The sequence below is a fragment of the Oncorhynchus mykiss genome, chromosome 4 (assembly GCF_057628025.1).
Source record: "Oncorhynchus mykiss isolate SJ-2025 chromosome 4, ASM5762802v1, whole genome shotgun sequence".
Classification (NCBI taxonomy): Eukaryota; Metazoa; Chordata; class Actinopteri; order Salmoniformes; family Salmonidae; genus Oncorhynchus; species Oncorhynchus mykiss.
In genome coordinates, this window is record NC_143025.1 from 13,615,842 (window position 1) to 13,642,580 (window position 26,739).

Sequence of the window (26,739 nt, forward strand, 5' to 3'; positions counted from 1 at the left end):
GAGAGTTTGGTAGCTATCCCTCTTGAATGGGATGTGCTTCTTCAATGGAGCCTCAATGCGCCCAGCCTCTGACATGATTTGAGCATCTTAGCATCGGAGGCTACACTATGAAAACAAGACCCAGTAAATTGGCTGCCCTAAAAGGCACTGTCGTTACAGAGTTTGGTGGTTTAATGCAATTGCTAATGCATGGGGGGCAACTGGCAGGCTTTAACTCTTAAGGGGTCTGGGTATGCAGATGGTTTGCAACTCTGCAGGTACTCCCATTAAGACCTGAAGACTGAGACTGGAACAAGATGCACAGCAGTATTTACAAAACTCACAAACTCACTGACATCTGGGGTACAGTCTCAATGTGGAGGAGTATTCACTGTCCTACAGTCAGGAACGGGCAAAAATACAATTGCATTTTTTTTTTACAAAATACCCTAAAGAACAACATATCAAAATAATTTATGACATGCATTTGCAAAGTATTGTATTTAATAAAAATGTAAAAAATATATTAGCAAGTTATTAGCCCTTAGCAAGTTATTAGTTATTAGCCCTAAGCAACAACAACATGCTCAGTAATGGTTATATAACTTTTTGCTTACTTTTGAATTACTTTGTATCTACCTGTGACGCTCGTCGAAATGGGTAGACCAAGGCGCAACGTGATTTGGGTTCATCATAATTTGGGTTCATCATAATTTAGAACCAGTACCCCCCCCCCCCCCCAAAGGTGCATACTCTGGCCGCAAAACCTGAAACCAAAAGGGAGGGTTAGGGGGGTTGTCTAGTGTCGGTGGCGCCTCTAGTGCGGGACGAAGAACCCTCTCATCCCGTGAATCCAGCCATGGACCCGGGCTGGACACAGAAGAAGACTCTGACCTTGGAGCTGGACTGGACTCCGTGCTTAGACTGGGCATCGGCGCAGGAGAAGGCTCCGGCCATGGAGCTGGAGGTTCCGGACCGTGGACCGTCGCAGAAAGCTCAGGACCATGGACTGTCGCAGACGGTTCCGGACCGTGGACCGTCTCTGGAGGTTCCGGACCGTGGACAGTCTCTGGAGCTTCCGGACCGTGGACCGTCTCTGGAGGTTCCGGACCGTGGACCGTCTCTGGAGGTTCCGGACCGTGGACAGTCTCTGGAGGTTCCGGACCGTGGACCGTCTCTGGAGGTTCCGGACCGTGGACCGTCTCTGGAGGTTCCGGACCGTGGACCGTCTCTGGAGGTTCCGGACCGTGGACCGTCTCTGGGGGATCCGGACCGTGGACCGTCTCTGGAGGTTCCGGACCGTGGACCGTCTCTGGAGGTTCCGGACCGTGCACTGTCCCTGGAGGTTCCGGACCGTGCACTGTCTCTGGAGGTTCCGGACCGTGCACTGTCTCTGGAGGTTCCGGACCGTGCACTGTCTCTGGATGTTCCGGACCGTGCACTGTCTCTGGAGGTTCCGGACCGTGCACTGTCTCTGGATGTTCCGGACCGTGGACCGTCTCAGGAGGTCCCGGACTGTGGAACTGTTGTTGGAGGTTCCGGACTGTGGAACTGTCCGGACTCTGGCCGCAAAACCTGAAACCAAAAGGGAGGGTTAGGGGGGTTGTCTAGTGTCGGTGGTGGCTCTGGTGCGGGACGAAGAACCCTCTCATCCCGTGAATACAGCCATGGACCCGGGCAGGACACAGAAGAAGACTCTGACCTTTGAGCTGGACTGGACTCCGTGCTTAGCCTGGGCATCGGCGCTGGAGAAGGCTCCGGCCATGGAGCTGGAGGTTCCGGACCGTGGACCGTCGCAGAAAGCTCAGGACCATGGACTGTCGCAGACGGTTCCGGACCGTGGACCGTCTCTGGAGGTTCCGGACCGTGGACAGTCTCTGGAGCTTCCGGACCGTGGACCGTCTCTGGAGGTTCCGGACCGTGGACCGTCTCTGGAGGTTCCGGACCGTGGACAGTCTCTGGAGGTTCCGGACCGTGGACCGTCTCTGGAGGTTCCGGACCGTGCACTGTCCCTGGAGGTTCCGGACCGTGCACTGTCTCTGGAGGTTCCGGACCGTGCACTGTCTCTGGAGGTTCCGGACCGTGCACTGTCTCTGGATGTTCCGGACCGTGCACTGTCTCTGGAGGTTCCGGACCGTGCACTGTCTCTGGATGTTCCGGACCGTGGACCGTCTCAGGAGGTCCCGGACTGTGGAACTGTTGTTGGAGGTTCCGGACTGTGGAACTGTCCGGACTCTGACCGCAAAACCTGAAACCAAAAGGGAGGGTTAGGGGGGTTGTCTAGTGTCGGTGGTGGCTCTGGTGCGGGACGAAGAACCCTCTCATCCCGTGAATACAGCCATGGACCCGGGCAGGACACAGAAGAAGACTCTGACCTTTGAGCTGGACTGGACTCCGTGCTTAGCCTGGGCATCGGCGCTGGAGAAGGCTCCGGCCATGGAGCTGGAGGTTCCGGACCGTGGACCGTCTCTGGAGTTTCCGGACCATGGACCGTCTCTGGAGGTTCCGGACCGTGGACAGTCTCTGGAGGTTCCGGAACGTGGACCGTCTCTGGAGGTTCCGCACCGTGGACCGTCTCTGGAGGTTCCGGACCATGGACAGTCTCTGGAGGTTCCGGACCGTGGACCGTCTCTGGAGGTTCCGGACCGTGGACCGTCTCTGGAGGTTCCGGACCGTGGACCGTCTCTGGAGGTTCCGGACCGTGGACCGTCTCTGGAGGCTCCGGACTGTGGAACTGTTGTTGGAAGTTCCGGACTGTGGAACTGTTGTTGGAAGTTCCGGACTGTGGAACTGTTGTTGGAAGTTCCGGACTGTGGAACTGTCGTCGGAAGCTATGGACTGGGGAGGCGCCCTGGAAGCCTGATGTGTGGGGTCAGTACAGGTGGCACCGTGCTGGTGACAGGCACCTCAGGGCGAGTACGGAGAGGAGGCACAGGACGTACTGGACTGTGTAGGCGCACTGGAGGTCTGGAGCGTAGAGCTGGCACAACCCGTCCTGGACAGATACCCACTTTAGCACAACAAGTGCGAGAAGCTGGCACAGAACGCACCGGACTGTGAATGCGCACTGGGGATACAGCGCGAGGAGCCGGCGCAGGATATCCTGGACCAAGGAGGCGCACTGGAGACCAGGCGTGCTGAGCCGGCACAACCCATCCTGGACAGATACACACTTTAGCACGACAAGTGCGAGGAGCTGGCACAGAACGCACCGGCTGTGAATGCGCATAACATGGTGCATGACCGATCACACACTCCCCACGGAGAGTACTGGGAGTTGGCTCTAGTTCACTCCCCTCAACTTTCGCTGCCCACTCCTCGCCCAATCTGTCCCAATATTCCTCCTCGTTCTCTGACTCACCCCTCGGTGTCGCTGACCACTCAACCCCCAAAAAAACATTTTTCGGGCTGTCTTTTTGGCTTGCGTCGTGGTCGCGAACCCTGGCGTCATCGCTGTCCTTCCCTCGCTGCTTCCGCCTGCTTCTATGGCAGGCTTCTGTCTCCTGACATAATCTCGTCCCACATCCAGGATGTTCTCCATTCCTGGCTTTCCTCCTGTGCATGCTGCTTGGTCCGTTGTTGGTGGGATCTTCTGTAACGCTCGTCGAAATGGGTAGACCAAGGCGCAGCGGGATTTGGGTTCATCAAAATGTATTTAAATGTCAACCAGCAACAAAACAATAAAGAGAAACAAGCAAACAAACCTTGTAGGGCTCAAAAGCAACAATACAAAAACAAGATCCCACAAGTGGGAAAAGGCTGCCTAAATATGATCCCCTATCAGAGGCAAAGATAGACAGCTGCCTCTGATTGGGAACCATACCAGGCCAACATAGAAATACAAAAACTAGACTAGACATAGAAATAATAAACTGGAACATCCAGCAGTCACGCCCTGACCTACTCCACCATAGAAAATAAAGGCTTTCTATGGTCAGGACGTGACACTACCTCAGTTGAATGCACTACCTGTAATTCGCTCTGCATACGAGCATCTCCTAAATGACCAACATTTTTATTTAAATGTAAAAATGAACAACTGCAAAGCACACTAGCTATTACTATTGGCCTTGTTTTGGGGGCGGAGGTCATTAGAATAATACTCGGCATGTTTTACGTGTATGTTTTACCATTTACATTTTGTCATTTAACAGACACTTAACAAATAAAATGTGTCACATACGCCGAATACTACCTTACCGTGAAATGCTTACTTACAAGCCCTTAATCAACAATGCAGTTCAAGTAATAGAGTTAAGAAAATATATACAAAATAAACTAAAGTGAAAATAATATGTAGTCCAAAAATCCAAAAGTAACACAAGAAAATTACATAACAATAACGAGGCTATATACAGGGGGTACCGGCACCGAGTCAATGTGCGGGGGTACATGTTAGTCTATATAGACTATAGAAATGACCAGCTCTCGAGAGTATCTTGTTAGAAAATACATAAAGTTACTTGGAATACATATTTCAAATACATTTAACAGAAATACTGCCCATCGCTGCCTACAGAAAAGGCTGCAAAATGAATATGTTGCATTTACGGCCTCTGTACTGTGGTATTGTATAGAGGCAGTAAATATACAGGTATAGGAAAGGAGGTGGTGGTGTGTTTTCTCTGTATTCCCTGTCCTGTCCTTGGGGCAGATTAGCAGCCCCAGCCCCTATCTTGGCAGACCCCCGGCTTCACACCATATTAAGCAGGATTTATCACCCGGGGCGGCAGCTGTTGACGGCTCAGTGATATGCTATTTCACAGACATACTACCCCACTGGTGGATGTAATAATGTTATTTCTGTCTTATCTCCACAAGATGAACTGTGCCCCCATCCACGCCCACCTCCTCTCCATCTGCACTCTCACACACACACCTTCACGTAGGTAGATTACATCCAGGTTTTTTCTTCTCCCTTTCATGATTATTATTCCACATCAGAGATTGCCTTTGGATCCCCAGCTGTTTCAGTTGAGTGGCCGCCACAGCTAATGGTGGGATAATGAAGGAGAACAATAACTTGAATTGATTGTTATCTGAAGGTGGGAATGACCTCGGGAAGGCGGGCGGCGTGGTGATTGGGTGTTATTGATATACTTATCACTTCCACTACCCCCTACCACATCAGATAAAGGTATGCGGAAATGGAAGAATTGAATTAAGGACCATTTTTGAGAGGGTCTCATGTCCCATGTCCCATGGTGTTGTTCAACGGAAATTCAGATTGATAATTGAGGCTAACAGGTTATCACTGTAACATTTCACCAAAGGATAATGTATTACCTTGTTAAGCAGTCCATATACCATTACATTTTCTATACCATCCTCTGGTCGCGCTAGGAATGTAGTGCAGGGTACCTGAATGCGTTTTGTATAGTATAAATGGTTTGGCCTCTCCCTCTAAATTTGTTATCCATATCTCTGGCATTCAAATGCCTCCCCATGCAAATTGTTCACTTCCAGAAGGATCCCTGCAGCATCCCTGGCAAAGTTAAATTTAATTGAGGTGGACGGGGATGTTAATTCTAAGGATCTGTTTCATTTAAAGTTATAATGTTCATTATTTTTCCCTTCACCCTTGTCTAGTTTTTTTGTGATTACGTGTTGGTATTTGGGGTTTTGTTAGGATCCCCATTAGGTGTTGTGAAAGCAGCAGCTACTCTTCCTGGGGTCAACATGTGTCCTGTTTAAGAAAATTGGTGGACATGCGCTTACAATGTTTTTGTTATTTGTCCAATGCTGTTAATCTGCCTATTGATTGAACATATATTTTAAACAATTATCAAAAAAATGCAAATAAAATTGGCATCAGGTGTTCCCATGACAACATTGAAACACATTTGGTATAGGCAGTTGCACCAACAGTAGATCCTCTGTTTGAGGAAAACATGTATTTTACCTTTCTATTACAGTTTGAATCTACTGTAACTTAATTTAGTTTGTACAATTGATTTGTTTGTACTGCTTGTAGTGGTAATTCAGTGTTCTTCCTTTCGCTGTGTGAGCACAATAATGTTGCCCTTGGCTTTAAATCAAATCAAATCAAATTTTATTTGCCACACACATGGTTAGCAGATGTTAATGCGAGTGTAGCGAAATGCTTGTGCTTCTAGTTCTGACAATGCAGTAACAACCAACGAGTAATCTAACCTAACAATTCTACAACTACTACCTTATACACACAAGTGTAAAGGGATAAAGAATATGTACATAAAGATATATGAATGAGTGATGGTACAGAACGGCATAGGCATAGTTTAAAGTGGCTAGTGATACATGTATTACATAAAGATAACAAGATGCAGTACAGGATATAGAGTACAGTATATACATATACATGTGAGATGAGTAATGTAGAGTATGTAAACATTATATTAAGTGGCATTGTTTAAAGTGGCTAGTGATACATTTTTCCATCAATTTCCATCAATTTCCATTATTAAAGTGGAGTTGAGTCCATATGTTGGCAGCAGCCACTCAATGTTAGTGGTGGCTGTTTAACAGTCTGATGGCCTTGAGATAGAAGCTGTTTTTCAGTCTCACGGTCCCTGCTTTGATGCACCTGTACTGACCTCGCCTTCTGGATGATAGCGGGGTGAACAGGCAGTGGCTCGGGTGGTTGTTGTCCTTGATGATCTTTATGGCCTTCCTGTGACATCGGGTGGTGTAGGTGTGCTGGAAGACAGGTAGTTTGCCCCCGATGATGCATTGTGCAGACCTCACTACCCTCTGGAGAGCCTTACGGTTGTGGGCGGAGCAGTTGCCATACCAGGCGGTGATACAGCCCGACCGATGTTCTTGATTGTGCATCTGTAGAAGTTTGTGAGTGCTTTTGGTGACAAGCCAAATTTCTTCAGCCTCCTGAGGTTGAAGAGGCGCTGCTGCGCCTTCTTCACAACGCTGTCTGTGTGGGTGGACCAATTCAGTTTGTCCGTGATGTGTACGCCGAGGAACTTAAAACGTACTACCCTCTCCACTACTGTCCCGTCGATGTGGATAGGGGGGTGCTCCCTCTGCTGTGTCCTGAAGTCCACAATCATCTCCTTTGTTAAGTTGACGTTGAGTGTGAGGTTATTTTCCTGACACCACACTCTGAGGGCCCTCACCTCCTCCCTGTAGGCCGTCTCGTCGTTGTTGTTAATCAAGCCTACCACTGTAGTGTCGTCCGCAAACTTGATGATTGAGTTGGAGGCGTGCATGGCCACGCAGTAGTGGGTGAACAGGGAGTACAGGAGAGGGCTCAGAACACACCCTTGTGGGGCCCCAGTGTTGAGGATCAGCGGGGTGGAGATGTTGTTACCTACCCTCACCACCTGGGGGCGGCCTGTCAGGAAGTCCAGTACCCAGTTGCACAGGACGGGGTCGAGACCCAGGGTCTCGAGCTTGATGACGAGTTTGGAGGGTACTATGGTGTTAAATGCTGAGTTGTAGTCGATTAACAGCATTCTCACATAGGTGTTCCTCTTGTCCAGTTGGGTTAGGGCAGTGTGGTTGCGATTGCGTCGTCTGTGGACCTACTGGAGCGGTAAGCAAATTGGAGTGGGTCTAGGGTGTCAGGTAGGGTGGAGGTGATATGGTCCTTGATAAGTCTCTCAAAGCACTTCATGATGACGGAAGTGAGTGCTATGGGGCGGTAGTCGTTTAGCTCCGTTACCTTTGCTTTCTATGGTACAGGAACAATGGTGGCCCTCTTGAAGCATGTGGGAACAGCAGACTGAGATAAGGATTGATTGAATATGTCCGTAAACACACCACATACAACTTATTTATGTGCAAAGGTGACTCCTTTTTTCCCTGATGCTGTACGTGCCTTTTTGCATACTTTAGTTTTTGTTTGTTATAAGCTATATTCTGCTCAATTATCATTTTCCCCTGGACCTATATATGCAACTCTCTCTTTCTCCCTATCCCCCTCTCTCTCTGAGGGCCAATTGGGATGTCATGATATGCAAATGATAGTGCGAATGCCCTAGTTTCTTATAAATAGACATGTGTATGATCAAGAATAAAAACAGGTCTACTTCAAAAGGAGAAGGCTCTTTGTAGAGCTAAAATGTTCTGTTTCATAATCACAAATCTAATTATTAATTTGGCGTGTTATATTCAGGCATTTTTATTTTCCTGTAGTCTTTGTGGTTGTGGTTACCCTTGCTGTGTGTTGTTTAACCTCTGAGTGTGCTAATGTACAGGAATGGGGTTTAATAACACCTGAACACACACTCTTTCCCAAAATGTGGTATTGTGGAGGGCTGCAATCTCCAGTGTTGAGCAGGTGTCTCTCTCACACACACAGACACATGCACACACACACGCACACGTACGCACACACACATACATACCATTCACTTTGTTTCATCAAAGAGTATGGTTTGATAAGGTCGAGAGAGCCTTGCCGCAACCCATCGTGAAATCTAAGCGCAGGCATTGGTTGGTTCCCTCCAGTGGGCTGTGAATTATAACAACCCGAGATCAGATGGTATACAGCAGTGTGCTGACCATTAGAGCGTTCCTGCTTCATAAGCTCAATGATCAATGGTCTTTCATAACATGTCCCCTCTCCATCCCTGTGCTGCAAATCCTACATGTTCTCCAATGTTTATCACTTTCCTCTCCTTCTCACTCTCTCTCACTACTCTCCGTCTCTCTCTCTCTCTCTTGCTCACTCACTCACTAACTCTCTTTGTCTCTATCTCTTTCTCTCTCTCCCCTCTGTCTCTATCTGTGTCCCTGTCTGTCCACAGGCTTTTTTTTTCATTAGTTTGATAGATTCGGCGATAGTTAACCATCCCTCTTTCTCTCCTCTCCCCACAGCTCTCATTGTGAGAAGCCGGCAGTGGTGTGAGATGACGCCTTGCTTGGATGACGAGGGCTGTGACCTCTTAGTAAACCACTCGGGATGGACCTGCACACAGCCAGGGGGCCGGGTGAAGACCACCACGGTAAGACAAGACTGCCAAGCCTCGTGACCACAATCTGTCACAGTTAAAGTGACCAGAGTTCGTTGTCATAATACCTGTCCAGAGACCTGTCTTAACACCTGTCCAGAGACCTGTCATAAGACGTGTCCAGAGACCTGTCATAAGACGTGTCCAGAGACCTGTCATAAGACGTGTCCAGAGACCTGTCATAAGACGTGTCCAGAGACCTGTCATAAGACGTGTCCAGAGACCTGTCATAAGACCTGTCCAGAGACCTGTCTTAAGACCTGTTCAGAGACCTGTCATAAGACCTGTCCAGAGACCTGTCATAAGACCTGTCCAGAGACCTGTCATAAGACCTGTCCAGAGACCTGTCATAAGACCTGTCCAGAGACGTGTCATAAGACCTGTCCAGAGACCTGTCATAAGACTTGTCCAGAGACCTGTCTTAAGACCTGTCCAGAGACCTTTCTTAAGACCTGTCCAGAGACCTGTCATAAGACCTGTCCAGAGACCTGTCATAAGACCTGTCCAGAGACCTGTCATAAGACCTGTCCAGAGACCTGTCATAAGACCTGTCCAGAGACCTGTCATAAGACCTGTCCAGAGACCTGTCATACGACCTGTCCAGAGACCTGTCATAAGACCTGTCCAGAGACCTGTCTTAAGACCTGTCTTAAGACCTGTCCAGAGGCCTGCCTTAACACTTGTCCAGAGGCCTGCCTTAACACCTGTCCAGAGGCCTGCCTTAACACCTGTCCAGAGGCCTGCCTTAACACCTGTCTACTAGTCATTTTCAGGATAACTCAATTGAATGAGTCTTTGTCACCTATGTCTATGTGGTCAGTGACTGATGTGATTAGTTTTTTGTATGGCTGCACCATGTAGCTATTTCAATGTGTTACAGTGTGTTTTTTGTGTGTCTTTATGTGACAACAGAAAGGAAACCAAAGCTTAAGTGTGCTGATTAAATAATTCTCACTCATGCACACTTAATGCCACTCCCTGAATGGTACTTCTGTCGCTCTCTTGTCAGGGCATCCATTTCAGCGATGATCAAGGAGCTCCATTTCAATAGGGTCATTCTGCTACATTCATGTGCATCCCCCATCATTGGCATGTTGTCTGATGTTCATAAATGGGGCAGAAAGGTTGTTCATTTATATCTACGCCATAAAGCGTTTACAGAACACATGCACTGCAGCTCATCAACCTAATAGCTTATTGTTAGCATTCATACAAAATAAGGCATTAACTAAAAGCTTATGATTTACAAATGTGTCATTGCATTAAGGTTGCGTACTTCTCTCCATTATCAATAGCAGCTAACATACACATCCTGCTAACATACACATCCTGCTAACATACAGATCCTATAGAGGTCTTCTGACTATCATAAACACCTGTGATAGTCTTCTACATCGCAAAGAATCAGGTAGAATTCTCTGAATTTCCCTCCAGAAGTGTCTTGATGTCTGAGGGGTAGTCATGCATGCTCAGGCTTTCTGTGCCATGGTTGGCGGCCTGAGACAGGAGGCTGGTGGGCTGTCAGTCTAGGTACTGAATAATGAAACCTGTCAACCCAAGCATCGCTTTGAAAGTCCAGCATTTTATGTGCAGAAACCCTCTGTTCAGGCGCCATTGCTTTCAATGGGGCTTGTTTTAAAGATAGACAGGGGCCGAGGGAGCTACTAACCCTGTAAATTCTGTCTAAAATAACAGGTGTCTCTTGGTGGACCGTTAGAGCCATCTCCTGTATTGCGGTGGCAGACTCCATTTTGTGCCAATTGTGTCCGATGCTAAGGGATTCTGCTCTGTAACCATAAAAGCTTTAGTAGGGATAAGAAAACAAGCCTTTTTTTCCCTAACTTAACAACACAGACCTCCAAAGTTAAGCCCTGCCGTGGCTGACTACACAGAAACTAATGAATTCAGATGTTGTTATAGAATACATTTGACTCAATTATGTTGAACTCCTTTGCCCCAGACTAAAAAGTAAAAACTATTGTACAAGTCACAGTAACCAGTGACATTTTCATCCGAGGGCATTGTCTACAGATGGTCTCAAAACTATGGATTGGGCTTGAGTGCATTTTTACATGTTATAATCACATGCAGGACATTAACACATCACATTACATAATGTTTGCAATATGTTTAGGCATGTTACCACATGTATTGGATTATGTATTTATATTTTATACAGTACTAAGTAGTACACAATGACCCAGAGGCATTACTGATTTCTAATTCATGAAATAAGGAGTGGTTATGGCAAACTGTTTTCTCCATACTTAAAACTTGAGCATTTTGACTTTGTTCGATATCATTGAGATACGCCATTGTTCTCTAAGTCTGGTCATGGAGAGCCACTGGATGTGCAGGCTTCCGATTCTGTCCCATGGTAACACCTGATAATCAATGACCTGGTGAACAGCTAATTAGTAGAATCGGGAGTGCTAGGTTAGGGTTGGAATGAAAGCCTCCTGTAGGGAACAGCTCTACCGGACCCTGAGGTCTAACACATGATTGCCAAATATGTGCAGCTTAATGTGTATAAAAGTCACTCTGTTTATAAAGATGAATATTACAGCCTCAGTATATTTTTACAGCATGCTAATGTAATGTATATAAAATTCATTTTACAGTGTGAAAGTTATAATATTAGACTCATTAAACTGATCTTCTTAGAATGTCCAAACATTCTCATATAGGCCGCCCTTAAGCACATCTTCATATTCTTCAATTCAATTTCCATATTTATTTTATGGATCCATCTTTTACTTTACCTAAGACTAACAAGCATGAATTCGACTTTCTTGTTGTATCTCTGTCTCTTGGCTTTTTTGTATCCCCTGATTTAATGTTCCTGACAGCATGGCAATATATTATGTCATTCAGTGGATGCTGAATCATGCGCAGACTTAGTATCATGTTCAAACCAAATTCCTTGTGCTTGTACCTGGATATTGTGTTATGGGCATCTAAAATGGTGCAATGTAATTGGACAAATTTAACAATGGGAGAGTCTGTTCTTCCCTGCATGAAACTATTACTGAGAGAGAGGGAAAGGGATTCAGAAAGAAAGAAGAAAAGAGGCAGAGAGAGTGAAGAGAGAGGAAGTAGAGAGGAAGTTGATAGTCACCAGCCAAATCAACTCACGATACCTGGTTCTTTTCTGACAGTATAATAGGCTATCAATGGCAGAGGAATGAGCCTTTTTGCTATATAAATGCATGGATAATTTGAACACCAACATTACAGCATGTTTAACATAATATTCCCATCTTATAAGCTTCAAGCTGGTAAGAGAAATGGAAGCCCATTTTCCAAGTAGCAGAATGATTTAGAGGCAGTGGATGTTCTTCACGTATCTGTGTAGCCTATGCTTCAGTCTTTTGTCATTCATTGTCATGCCAGGCAGTTGAGGCTCGCTGTCATCGTCTGTCTAGACTTTTTTTGAGCATTAAGGGCGAGGAGTAGAGCAGGCCTTATCCTGATTCAATAAATACCTTCAGCCACACAATCTAATCACAGACATTGTTGACACAGGCAGGTATGCAGCTAGCAAGCCCAATTCATATGAAACTGGCCTTACTGCACATACTCTAGTCTTGACCTGAATTAACACATTTGTGTTGACATGTTTAGATATTGTCCATGAGATGTAATGTCACAAAATCAAGTTTCAAGTGAAAGTACCTTACTATACATGTTATACAGCTATACATGTTGTGCTAGCTACAATTATGTTAGCTAGCGCTATGCAGTTGCTAGAACAACTATTTTTTTCTTACCCTTATTTTACCAATAATTTTACTGAGAACACATTCTCATTTACAGCATCAACATGGGGAATAGTTACATGGGAGTGGATGGGGGGTGAATGAGCCAATTGTAATTGGAAGCTGGGGATGATTAGGGGACCGTGATGGTATGAGGGCCAGATTGGGAATTTAGCCAGGACACCGGGGTTAATACCCCTACTCTTAGGATAAGTGCCGTGGGATTTTTAGTGACCACAGAGAGTCAGGACACCCATTTTATAGTCCCACCCGAAAGACAGCACCCTACACAGGGCAATGTCCCCAATCATAACCAGCGACCCTGCTCAAAATATCTTTGCATATGACGATCAGCTAAAGCATTGGACCAGAAGGTTTGGCTCAACAAAGAATAAGGCAGAGCTGATACAGGCTAACGCACGAACATGCTCGTTTTTTGTTGCTTTGAGATATTTGCCAATTGCTTGCCTGTTTAACTCAATCAAATCTCATCTTGTTTTGCTCTCAAAACAAATTCCTTTTATTAATTTTTTTACCAAAACTGAATTATGTGCAAACGCATGAAACACAGCCCCTTTTGTTTTCCAATTAATTTTAGCAGGCCTATTTATCGCAAAAAAATGATGACAGATAACAACATCCATTTTATTAAAACCCAAAAAGCGGTTATTGCCATCCGTATTCACATTCACACTCAATTTCTAGATGCAGTGAAAGTTCTTAATTATATGATAAAGCTCATCGGTTATTACCTCTCTCTTTACTGTGTGGCAGACTAAAAATGAACATTCTGTGGTACATCATCATTAACACTGAGGAATGAGATTACTGTAATCAGTCATATTTGGCAGCTGGCATGGACATGGACAATGTGAAGAGATAGAGACAAGGAAGTTATGGTTCATTTTCATGTACTGTCAGGACCACAACTCTTTCCCTATGTATGCAACACATTTTTAATAAAGACTATTGACATGAACTATATTAGAGTGTGTGTGCATGTGCGTGTGAGTGCCCAGCTCTTCTGATTGGGGGAATGCATGAGTGGACAGTACAGAGATCTATAAGAAGACAGATAGACTGGGCTGTGGTGGAGCTGATTCTCTTTCCCTAATTGATCCCATTGGGCAGCCAGGCTTTACCAGGACCAATCAAATCACAGTTCGAACACAATCACCATGGAGGGGACAGCTGTTCGTCTGAACACAGTGCAGAATGACTCAAGGTTGTAGGATCTGCCTACCCTTCACCAATCCTAACATTAAGCATTATGGAGGTGAAATGCTATATAGGCTGGTCATAGGTCAGAACATAAGAGGCAGCGATAACCTCATCTCAGCATTTTCCCAATGTCAACACTATTTTCCCTATCTAACTGCGGGAAACAACAACTTTATTCCTCAGAATTACTTCCAATGTGTTAAAACCTGTGTCGCTCATTGAATTTCTGTTGACTAATCATATTTGGTCTTGAGCATATGGTTCACCTTTCATCTTTATTGTCTGTATCAACATTGCTGTATCCTTATGCATTTAGGATTTATCCCTGTGTTCCACTGGTTGTGCCGTCATTGCCTCATGCTTCCAGACATCACTATGCTTTGTCCTGTACTAGCTATGCTACATTGCCATGAGTATTTATACATTGGGCAATCAAAAATCTAATCATTTTTCTATCAAAACAAATAACTGGGAATTCCTGGAGACACAATATAGGTGTAGCACTGCAATAGAGAATGTTTCAATTGCTACACAGTTAAGTTTTTTTTGTTCACACAAAAAACGTTATTATATTGACATTTTGAACCCGAGTAGACATTTTCACAGCTCAAAAAAGTGTTTTATCTAACCAAAGAAAATGTAGCATCACTCTTCATTTAGTATAAGACCATGCTTTATCCCTATGCATACACTTAAAAAAAGGGGTTCCAAATTGGTTCTGCGGCTGTCCATAGGAGAACCCTTTTTGGTTCCAGGTAGAACTCTTTTAGAATATTCTACATAGAACCCAAGGGAGTTCTTCAAAGGGTTCTTCTATGGGGACAGCCAAAGAACCATTTAAGCTTCTAGATAGCACCTTTTTTGTATGACCCAAAAATGCAAGAAACGCTCCCTGTGATTTCAGGCCCTATGACGACACACACACAAAGACACAACGCCTTGCCAGCCAGCCAGACAGGAGAGAAACAACAAACTGCAGATCCTGGCAGGCTAGAGCGACACAGCAAGGTACAGATGAATTCTGTTTCCCCTAAATGTCATATGCATGATTACTCCTTTGTGATGGCAAATGACACACTTGTTTTCTCTTCCGTAATGATGTTGGGCAAGATGACGCCGACAGACATGGCAGATCTGCTTCTAACTCCTAAGCACAAGCATTTTGCTACACCCGCAATAACATCTGCTAAATATGTGTGTGTGACCAATACAATTTGATTTGATTTGAACAACATCCGATGAAATGTTGACATTAATGACATTAATGATATCTGTAATGAAAGATACATTTAAATTTGATCCCTGTTTAATTAGCTTGAGTCAATAATACAGGGGAGATTCAATTGGCAGTGGGCCAAAATAAAAGTCTAGAACCCAGGTTCATTGGCCTTACCGTACTGTTTTGCCTCTGCTTTGGAATTCCTATTACAGATGTCCAAGACAGTTACAAGACGGTTATGAATTATTCAATGCATACTCGCCCCAAAGGTGCACTTGTTCAAAGGCTTCACCTGGAATTGACTACGACACTGCCCTTTAAGGGACACAAATATTTTTCCTGCCCATATTGTCTTCCGTTGTTCATTTTTAGAGAAAGCTTTGAGTGCTATCCCGAAATATGAATATACTGTCTGCCTTTGTCGTGCCATCTTTCTATTTCCACTGTAGTCTAATTTGGATTCAAGCAGGCAAATGAATCTATGGCTAAAGAAAACCAACCATGGTATATTTAAGCAAAAAGGCTGAGGGGTGTGGTATATGGCCTATTCAGAACTAAGGGCTGTTCTTAGCCACGATGCAACAGTGTCTGGATACAGCCCTTAGCCGTGGTGTCTTATTGCTATTATAAACTTGGTACCAATTTAATTAACATTTTTTTGTCATACCCATGCTATACAGTCTGATATTCCATGGCTGTCAGCCAATCAGCATTCAGGGCTCGAACCACCCAGTTTATAATTGTTTGTAGTCTGCTTGTGGTTTCTGTCAGGTAATATTTACTTGTGAGGTCATTTTTGATAATGTGTGTCTCCTGATTTTATTGTCCAATTGGGGAAATAATGTTTCTAACATCATGCACAGATTAAAGGGCATTAAATATGCAGGACAATGAGAATGACTTACAACTACAGTACACAGTCAACACAAAATACACAGTCAATATAGTGTTGAAGGATATACGTGAGTTAATTTGATATCAGGGTTGGTAACGCGTGGTTGAGATGCAAGGGGAGGCTTGAAGTGTCAGTCATCAATATAGCAAGAATGACCTCTATACTGTGCCCTCTATTGCAATGAGGTAGGAAACATGACGCCTGCATGACATTGTATTGTCAGTATGGGGGCAGTGACTTATGCAGGGCACTAAGGCATACTTCAGTTAAATTGCTTTGTGAATGCGCAGGGAAGACATTTTGCTTCACTTTGTCATTTCATCTATGATGTTGTCATGATTTTTAGCATAACCAAATGGCTAGAGGGCAGTGTGGAGCCCCACACTATATTTTGTACATTAAGGGCTGTGTCAAGTCGCAGTGAATTCGAAACAACTCTGATTACATTTCAAATCTATCTGTGTATGGAGAAGATCTGTCACACTCTTTAACCCCTGTACTGTTGGGTCATCGAAAGTGATGGTATTCAATTGAATGAAGGCTCAGTCAGACAGTGAGGTCACGCCACTGTATTCGTCACCTCATTTACATCTTGTGCGTGTCTAATCTCAACTTGAGCAACATCTTGGCATCATTAGAGCGAGTTCATTAACTGAAATGAACGTGATACAGTCGGAGAATAAAGAACATTCTGTGCAATTTTATCTATAGAACACAAGACATGGATATGTAAAAAAGTATTGTTAATCTTTAAAAGTGTTTGCGACAGAAAGGGGGGGGGGGGGGGAAGGGGGAGCAAAATGGGGGGGGGGGGGGGTAATCTGCAGCTCAAAACATTCAGACTCCTGATGTCAAACCCCAATGTTTTCTGAATTACACATAACATGCTGCACTGAGTCCCCTGAAGTGATGGGCTTGCCATTTTATCGGCGGTGGCCGTCACCATAAATACATTGCTTACACAAGCAGAAGGGCTCTCAGAGCCAGATGTCGCATGTCGTCCTGCATCCTCTTCTCCCCTGACGGCTGTTGTGTTCCTATGGATTCCCAGGTCTCCTGATGATGGCGGGGACAGACGCTCCCGAGCGAGAGAGAGGGGATGGTGTGTGAGCTGCTTCCCATAGTCCATCGTCACCGCCTGTGTGGAGCATACGTCGTCTTATCATCAGCTGTCCGTCTATTGTTCTGTGCAGCAGCGTGAAGCCACGTAGAACCTACGTTGCCAAAGGCCCGGACTCCAAATAAAGGAGTTGGAGCTTAACATGGAACATATGGACTCTGCAATGCTCTATTATTCCTTGGGAGACAGAACTTATTTTTCAGTTGAGTTTGGAGAATTCTGATGTGTGTCGTCATGAACTTCTGGATCTGACCCAACCTAGACTTTGGAGACACGGGACAAAATGTTTATTTTGGAGTTTATGCTTGGCAACTCCTCTGTAGTGATTTTACAGACCAAAGAAAAAGATAGCCGACTGCTCCATATTTTGGAGACACAGTGGACTTCGGGATGAAGGGTTTAGAGACTTTTCCAAGTTGATGAAACATGCAATCCCATATTCCCTCTCACCATATTACAGACTCTAGACATACCCACAAATGTACACATGGTGATAAAAGTGATGTGTTGTGCAGAGTAAATGTGTACAAATGAATGACGAATACTGAATGGAAAAAGTCAAGGGACGTTGTGTAATTCGTCAATGATGTTTCTCTTGGACTACTAAACTGTACTTGTATACTCACTGCTCTATTTTGAACATACATTAAATCAGATATACATTTTCAATTGCTATATTTGGACAATTTGCAGTCAGCATGACTGGTTATAGTGAAAGAAACAAATCATTTCTCACCAGTAAAGAATAGGAGGAAAATAGTAAATACATCATATCTGTTTGGGGTAAAGAAACATTAAATGTATTTTCAAAAGCCTAAAGTTATATATTTAACAGTTTTATATGTTGTATCTTTGTAGAAAACCTTATTTAACACTGAAAATGTGGTCACATTGTGTATCCACAGTTTATGATTGGCAATGAGCTATGTCCTTAACCTACTGGTCTCTTGTTCATTTGAACAAGTTTTTCATCATAAAAAGTCAATTATTTAACATGAATTGAAGAAAGAACAGAATTAAAGCATTCAGATCATAGTACAGAGCCCATTTCTGAAAGGTTATATATTCTACGTGTTCTAAGTGTTCTACTTTTATAGCCCCTCTCCAATAACCTTTGTGGAAATGTTGCACAATTTGGGGTTTTACTTTTCAAACTACTTAAACTACATTCAATGACCAAGCTACTGCCATTTTCAATGGAAGGGGGAGACATTTAGTGAGTTACTCATTGGCGACTACAGTTTGCGACCTAAGCTCAGAAAGTGACGAGGCTACTTTTGAAATAGCCAATGGGGGAGAGAAGCTCTCGCGCTAGCGAACTTTGACACTGCTGGTTAGGCTACCACCAACATGCTGTTTTGCATGCTGTTCAGAAGAAACACACTAGGATTATTTCAGCAACATGGTACGGAAGGTCGCGAGCAGTATGAACGTCCTGTTAGTAGTTCAACCCTAGTGGTGGGAATATGCCACAGCATTGGAGTATTGGATCAATGAGTGGCAAATACGTACTCTATTGTGGGCCAATTTAAACACAACTTCTACCACTGTCTGTAGTCTCAATTGCAAGTTTTCTCTGGGATTCTGTAAAGATTTTACTTTATATCAGAGAGACTTCATGGGAATATCATATACATAGGTGAACATTGATTTACAACATATCATCCTAGAGTAACATCTCTAGACAAACATGGATTTAACTCATTATTTCCTCGTTATTTCAACTGACTTCGTCAACATAATCCGGTTGCATCGATGTGGCTAATTGGTATAATTAGTGAAAAAGTATCAATAATATACAGACTATACATGGTCTACTTTCACAATATTTCCTGTAGATTTTGAGTCTGGAAGACATGAGTATCATGCTCTTTAGATGCTGTTCGCACATGGCCATTTAAATGACTTTGTGCCATCAAAGTAAAATGACATCAAAGAGGATATCAAATCACTTGCATAGAGTATTTCCATATGACATACGGGTCCAAAATTTGTGAGCAAAAAAACAAATAATAAAAATACTAAGCTCCAAAAAATGTATTTCTTTTTAAATAAACAGAACATCATATACAGTGGGGTGTGAAATTCTTGACACCCTTGATAATGATGAGAAACATCATTGCATAAAATAAATATTTCTAATATTATTTGGGAAATTATATTACGTAATACTAAACGCAATTGCTCAGAGAAAGAGATTTTGTTAAACAAGTAATGTCTTTTTTTTGTCTTTCAATACCTCACATTTCGAGGTTAATGGCACTGAGCCTTTTTCTAAAATGCTTTTGAGATTGGCGAACACATTGGGAGCGATCTTAGACCATTCCTCCATACAGAATCTTTCCAGTTCCTTGATATCCTTTGTCTGTGCTAACTAATATTTTTGTGTGGATTTTGATGTGTGCTTGGGGTGATTGTCTTTCTGGAAGATCCACTTGCGGCCAAGTTTCAGCATCCCGGCAGAGGCAACCAGGTTTTTGGCAAAAATGTCCTGGTACTGGGTAAAATTCATGATGCTGTTGACCCCATAACATCAAAGATCCACGACTATATTTAAAAGTAGGTATGGGGTTCTTTCTGCATGTGCCACCACTGGTGTCTGTCGCCAAAGAGCTCAATTATCATGTCATCCAACAAATGTAAATGCCAAGAGTTTTCTAAACGGCACTGGCACTTGGATTGGAACCTGTGCTATGGTCAGATGACATGAAAATAGAGCTCTTCGGCCACGCACACCAGTGGTGGGTCTTGCATCGCAAGAAAGATGCATTTCTCAAGGGTGCCATTAATTTTGGACCTGACTGTGTGTGAACATAGAACAGATATGAGGCGTTTGAAAACACTAAAAATACAGAATGGTTCAAATGTAGGACTTTAGTCTCAGAGGCTGTGGATTTACTATATTGTCCGCTTTCATTTATGAACTTTATTCTGACCTAGTTTTTGTACCTACAGTACTATTAACACACTTAAACTGAGAGTAAAATGAATTATGCTTCTGAAAGTCCTCATGCCATTTTGGTTTAAGGTATTTGGTAATAAATATACTGTATTTTAAACAAAAGCTAAGTCATAGAAAGACACCAAAAGTAGTTGACAGTAGGTTAATGTATACATTCTATCTTGCAAAATGTATGTGATTTTAGAATGTACTTGAATGTACTTCACCTTGGCTTTGCACAAAATCGACCACGGAGACATGTAGCATGTAGGTTGGTCTTCGACAGTGACTTTTTTTAACCTCAGTTCTAGAATAGACCCCTTAAAAGGTGAGTGTATTGATATCAGGTGTTCCAAGAAACAATATCCTTCCCTTTAACCAATTTTACCATCAACCCTCTTCAGCCAATATTTGTACAATGAATGTACTCAGTAAGTATTTTCTGCATAAATGATAGCTACCAGCAATCAATTTGTACAGTTGTGTTTTATCATGGATTTCTTCAGGATCAGCAAACAGCCCGGAGATGAAAATGGCATGAAGTTGCTTTATGTAATGGCTGCCTAACAAGGTGGCTGACATATTTAATTCCCCTTGATTGAATTCCAATAACCTGCTGGTATCCTGGAGGCAAATGTGTTATAGAAGTCATGCCTCTACATATTTAATTTGGGTATTAAAATAATAATGTGGGGTTTCCTCAAGCTATGGATGTTTCAGGTAAAATGATGGCAAGATGGACTCCTTTCTAATACTCTAAAGCAGGGGTGGCCCATTAAATCTATATTCATACATTTTTGGGAGGGAGGGACATTTTTATTTTGGGTTAAAAAACACTCCACGCCACGTTTGATCGTCTAAAACTAGATAGAAAATATGTAGAAATTATAATGGATATTTTCAACTGCATTTTTTTCTCTCCTGCAAAATTGATTTTGATGAAAAAAAATAGGTCCCCCAAAAAATCTGTGCAGCCCTCCATTGAATGTTGGTCCTCGAGCCAAAATGATTGCCCACCCCTATTCTAAAGGCATATCAAATGGGTCACGTATTAATGGATTAATGTTCATAAAAACTAACGCATTGTATGTGTGTGTGTGTGTGTGTGTGTGTGTGTGTGTGTGTGTGTGTGTGTGTGTGTGTGTGTGTGTGTGTGTGTGTGTGTGTGTGTGTGTGTGTGTGTGTGTGTGTGTGTGTGTGTGTGTGTGTGTGAGAGAGAGATAGAGAGAGAAGAATGAAAGGCGTATCACTGAAGTTCAATGTTAGTGTGATTGAAATGTAAACACGATGTTCCCGTGTTAGGGAGACTACATTCCCGGTAAACGCTGCATTGGAAATTACCTTAAAAATGTTAGCGCCGCAATCTGTAACTCTTCAGTGATACTTTGGACTCTCTTAAATTTTCTATTTGCGATGAAGTCCACATAAAAAAGGCCTGACCAATTGAAACACCATAATATGGTGTAAAGTTATTTCTGTTTAATCCTTGAAACCTTTGGTTGACTGTGCTGTAACAAAGTGACAGACCATTTTTCTCATCTCTGTCTTTAGGTCCTCCACCAAGGAAAGAACCGCGTTACAGAGATCAACCAAACACATCAGACACAAATCCTGATGTTTTAATTGGATTGATACATACTGTAACATGATCTTTCAATGCAATTGTCACATTGTACATTGTTGCTTGAATTACATACAATATGGAATGTTTTACTGTGCTTGCAATGGAGAAAGTACAATCAATATGCAATATACCTTCCACAGCTGCTTCCCCGTACGGCTACGGCAGCTATTATTTTCCTTCAGGCGAAAAAATGTCAGGGGGAGAAAACATGGAAACACTACAAAGTCCCTTTGGTGTCGTTAGTGTGTCAATATGTAGTGTTTTATCTTTGACCTGTTGACCTATGCAAAACGGGTCAGCAAAATGGCAAAACACAAAACCATAAAAAAATAAAACTACATAGCAGATAATGCACAACTCAAAAATAAAATAAAACATGTTTTATACATTCACCTACATTTTTGCAAATTACCAGTATATGATAAACCATGTAATTGTAGCTTCTTGGTAGATTACTTCTATGGACAGATTTTAGTGCCCTCTTCTCCCGGACCTCTTGTTTTTCCATTTCTCTTCCTCTTTCCTCCTGAGTCACCCCAGTCTCGTCCTTCACTCATCCTCCTCTTCGCCCTCATCCTCCATGGGCTCAGAGGAGATCTGCCTGTGTCAGCCAGGCGTCAAGGTCCATTTAACATCACTAACAGCCTGCATACATTAGCTCTTATTACACAGCCACCACCGGCCACGCTACCATCACTGCAGCAGTAACCTGGCATATGGTGTGTGCAGGGATGGGCAAAAATGCAATTACAAAACACCACAAAGATCAATGTATAAAATTGAACTATGAATATCCAGTGAGTTTTTCATGCCTTTGCAACTAGCCAGCATGATTGCAACAACATTCTCAGTAACGGTTACAAAAAAACATTTCTTTCTATGACTGTGATATGTTGTTGTTCATCTACCTTAGTTGAGCAAGTCACTCTGGAGAAGAGTGTCTGCTAAATGACTAACGTGTATATGTGAAAATTAACATAACAAAATGAACTGCAAAGCACACTGGGTATTATTATTGGCCTTGTTTTGGGATGGGACTCATTATTATAATACTCAGCGTGCTTTGCAATCTTTAATTTTTATATTTCCATTTTTGTAATTTATCAGACACTTTTATCCAGATCATCTTACAATTAGTGCATTCATCTTCAGACAGCTAGGTAAGACAACAACCTATCACAATCGTATCAAGCACATTTTCCCTCAACAAAGTATTTATAAACATTTTTACGTATACATTTATATTTAGTTCATTTAGCAGACACTCTTATCACACCAAAGTGCTATCATTCACCCTGCATACTAATGCAGGGTGAATTTTTAGTTTAAATGTAACCTTTATTTAACTAGGCAAGTCAGTCTTATTTACAATGACGGCCAACGGGACTCCCAATCATGGCCAGTTGTGATACAGCCTGGATTCAAACCAGGGTGTCTGTAGTGACACCTCTAGCACTGAGATACAGTGCCTTAGACCGCTGTGCCACTCAGGAGCAGCTGGGGTTCGCAAGATGTGAACTGCTATAAAAAATGATATAGAATAGTATTTTGTATTTTCAAAATACAAATTACAGTATTTTGAAAATACTAAATACATTGGAGTGTAGTTTAGCCCAGTGTAATTCAAATCAAATCGAATCTAATTGTATTTGTCACATGCGCCGAATACAACAGGTGCAGACCTTGCAGTGAAATGCCTACTTACAAGCCCTTAACCAACAATACAGTTAAGAAAAAATACCTAAAGAAATAAAACATAAAACATTTTTTTTAAATAATCTATAAATAAAAAATTACATAAAATGTATACAAAAAGAAAAACAACAACAACAAAAAACATAAAAGTTACAAATAATTAAAGAGCTGCAATAAAATAACTGTGTGTGTGTGTGTGTGTGTGTGTGTGTGTGTGTGTGTGTGTGTGTGTGTGTGTGTGTGTGTGTGTGTGTGTGTGTGTGTGTGTGTGTGTGTGTGTGTGTGTGTGTGTGTGTGTGTGTGTGTGTGTGTGTCTGTGTGTGTGTGTGTGTGTGTGTGTGTGTGACCATGTCTGCTAACACACCTACCTCCTCACCAGTCAAATCCATCAAGTGTGCTCGGGCTTCTGTGTTTGATTATTGAATAGCTGAATTGTTGAATGGCTCTAGGGTGCATTAGGTAATACTGTATATTTGTAACTAATTGACCTTGTGTTTTCATATTTTCATTCATTTCTCTACTGAGACTCTAGCAGGGTTGAATTACTCGTGCAATATTATAAAGACGTCTTTGTATTCCATTTGTGAATTTGAGAGCAGTTACATTTCCCCAGACCCATTCCTCAGCGTTATACTGGACCAAGCAATTCAGTCTGTAAAAAGAAAGGTTTCCATTGGGCTGAAACACCAAACTCAGGATTTTGGATTTATTCCGTTTTTTTAAAATGTCTCTTCAAGCCGGTCCGGCAATTCAATCCATGATAAGAAAGCATTGCAGGGGCTGGCTTTCCCTGAAACCGGTTTCAGAAAGGCGTGTGGAAACAAGCACTGTCATTATCTTGGCACGGGGGAACAAACGGAATCTTCTAGTCACCCTGCATGTGTACACAAAATGGACTTGGCAAAGCCAGAGAAGGGTCTATTACAACCTACCAGCTTCATTGACTGGATGCCATTAAAATGTTACCAATGTCTTGATCAGAGAGTGGCCCCTCTTCCCCCTCTTTAATTTAGTCTGTAGAGCCTGTGTTTTACATTCAGACAGCATCTGCCCAGACATAAAGACCTATCTGGGACTGCATACAGAATGTTTGGGTAATGATGCTGCTTCCATGGATGGTTTCATGGCTGCTCTACATCTACAGGGGTAGTGGAGGTGTCTTGAAAGGGGGCCAGCAGGGGCAGAGAGAAAAGGTATGCGAATTGTGCCACCCCCCCCCCCACCCCCCCAACACAATGGCTCAGTTCAAATAGTCCTACACAGTTTCCTGTCCTTGTCTCCTTCACCTCCTGACCTCAGATCTGATAGAACAGAGTGGGTGTAAGCTATATGGTGGAAATATGGTGCTCACAACAATGAAAGTAGACAAGGTATGGAAGCGAACCAAGAGGATTAGAGAGCAGCCACTGTTTGCCAGGCTGGACTAACCCACAAACTCCATTGCTTTCTTATGTCTTTCAAAGCTGCCAATGAAAATGAGGAGACCTCCCGTTCATGATCAGGTCCTGGTGTGTTGGGTTTAGCTGTACTGCATCCAGATGAACCAAAGCAGCTGGAATCCTGGCCTGCTCATTCACAGACTAAATGAGAAAAATTAGCACCTTTGCCAGTTCCTTTATAACCCCATTTCCATCCTGTCAGCTCTTATTAGGAACAGAGAGAGGTGACAATAGACCGAAATATGCATGAGAGAAGGCCCAGCCCATCCTATCACGGTAATTCTGACCCCCACTTACCAAACTGCCAGCTGATTTTCTCGTTACAAAGCAGCTTTTTTTCTCTCCCTTTGCCAAAACTATAGACGGTAACAGCAATTGCCTGATATCCTCCCTTAAGCAGTTTTACACAATTATATGTGCCAGTAACAGTATCAGCGAAAGGATTAGAGTTGCTAAATGCTGAGCCATGAATAAATTATCCCCAGGGTTTTGCATAAGAATTACTACGATGGAAAGAAATAGAGAAAATAATTAGCTTTGAAAGAAAAGTGTTGGTATGCTGACATGCTAACTGAAGACAACATTTCATTCTGTCAGTTGGGAGATTTAAAAGTACACATCTAAATCTCATGACATATTTATTTATTAGCTTAAATCTATTATGACGTATTGAACATGTGTTTTTGTAATGTTCAACTTGATAGTTACCTGCATTTCCTAGATTCATTTCCCACAATCAATGATCCATTCCATTGTTCCAACTGGATGCATGCTGAATGTTCATTATGATGTATTGTTGCGGATGGTTAATGGTTAATATCTGGTGGCAATCATTCAGTCACCATCATGTCCATTGGTTCAGCTTTGATACAGCTTTAACCGGAAGTTACTTTTTTGTCACAGGTTAGGAGAACTTACACGGTAGGTTACGATAATTAACGTAGCAGGTTAGGAAAATTGGGTTAAGCTTAGTAAAAGGGTTAGGGTTAGTGGAAATGCTCTCATAACCTGCTATAAAAAGTCCCATAGCTGTATTGATGTGGTGTGTTTTTAGAGCATCCCATTCAATGACAGCTTTATAATACAAGGTAGGTCATCTGCATTTCAAATCAAAACAGTTAGAAGATGCTTATTGCACAACAATGATTGATCCCTATTGTTGCATCTGCAAAATGTTACAATAAATTGTTGGCTCTCAGCTGTGTCTACGGGCAACAAATACCCCTTTTATCGTTGAAGGGAGAGATTTGAAAAATAATTCCTCTCTTTATAGTGCAAATTTATAATTGCATCCATTTGACAAAGATCCACACATTTGTAGGTAATTGCGTGTGGGCAATTATCTATTACCATGATAAAACCTTAGCTCACATGAAAACCCACAAGTTCACACCTGAAATGAACAAACGTGTCAGGTGAAAACTGAAAGGTATTAGAGAAAGAAAACACATGAAGAGATCTATTTTTAACATGCTCAGACAGACTGGCAAAATGAGAAACACCACATCCCGACCGGATTTTCATCAATAAATGAAATACTTGATACTGTATGTTATTGAAATAAGCATATTCTAACCTTTGTTTGCATGCAAAGCAGTTGCATTTATCTGCTTTTGTTGAATTGGAATCATCTACTCATGGTTAGAGAGTCACTTGATTACAATTTTATTATATAGTTTTGTTTTTCATGTTTTATTCAGTACTAAAAAAGCAAGTGAAAAATTGCAGTAGAGGCACTTGGTAAGTATATATAGCGCACAGCCTTTCCCTTGTCTCTGAGAATTGCTGTGATGGTGTGCACAGCTGAAAACACGTTGAGGACCAAATGGTGTTTGAAATGTTTTTAATCTACTCCCGTCTCTTCATTAGTGGAATAATGCCACTCTGGGGGTGTCTTCTT

At 42.8% G+C, this 26,739-nt stretch overlaps 1 protein-coding gene across 3 annotated transcripts in view; it reads left to right on the forward strand.

Moving 5' to 3' along the window:
- Window positions 1-18,175, forward strand: part of LOC110521323 (chemokine-like protein TAFA-5) — a 116,163-nt gene extending 97,988 nt beyond the window's left edge. For 2 of the 3 annotated variants that reach the window (XM_036968676.2, XM_036968677.2), the window contains 2 exons: window positions 8,794-8,921; window positions 17,072-18,175. In XM_036968676.2, the coding sequence (XP_036824571.1) occupies window positions 8,794-8,921; window positions 17,072-17,080 (137 nt within the window). In that variant the 3' untranslated portion in view covers window positions 17,081-18,175. Of the gene's footprint in view, window positions 1-8,793; window positions 8,922-14,810; window positions 14,915-17,071 lie in introns of all 3 variants that reach the window. The other variant, XR_005040867.2, reaches the window with a different exon arrangement.
- Window positions 18,176-26,739: the final 8,564 nt, after the last annotated feature.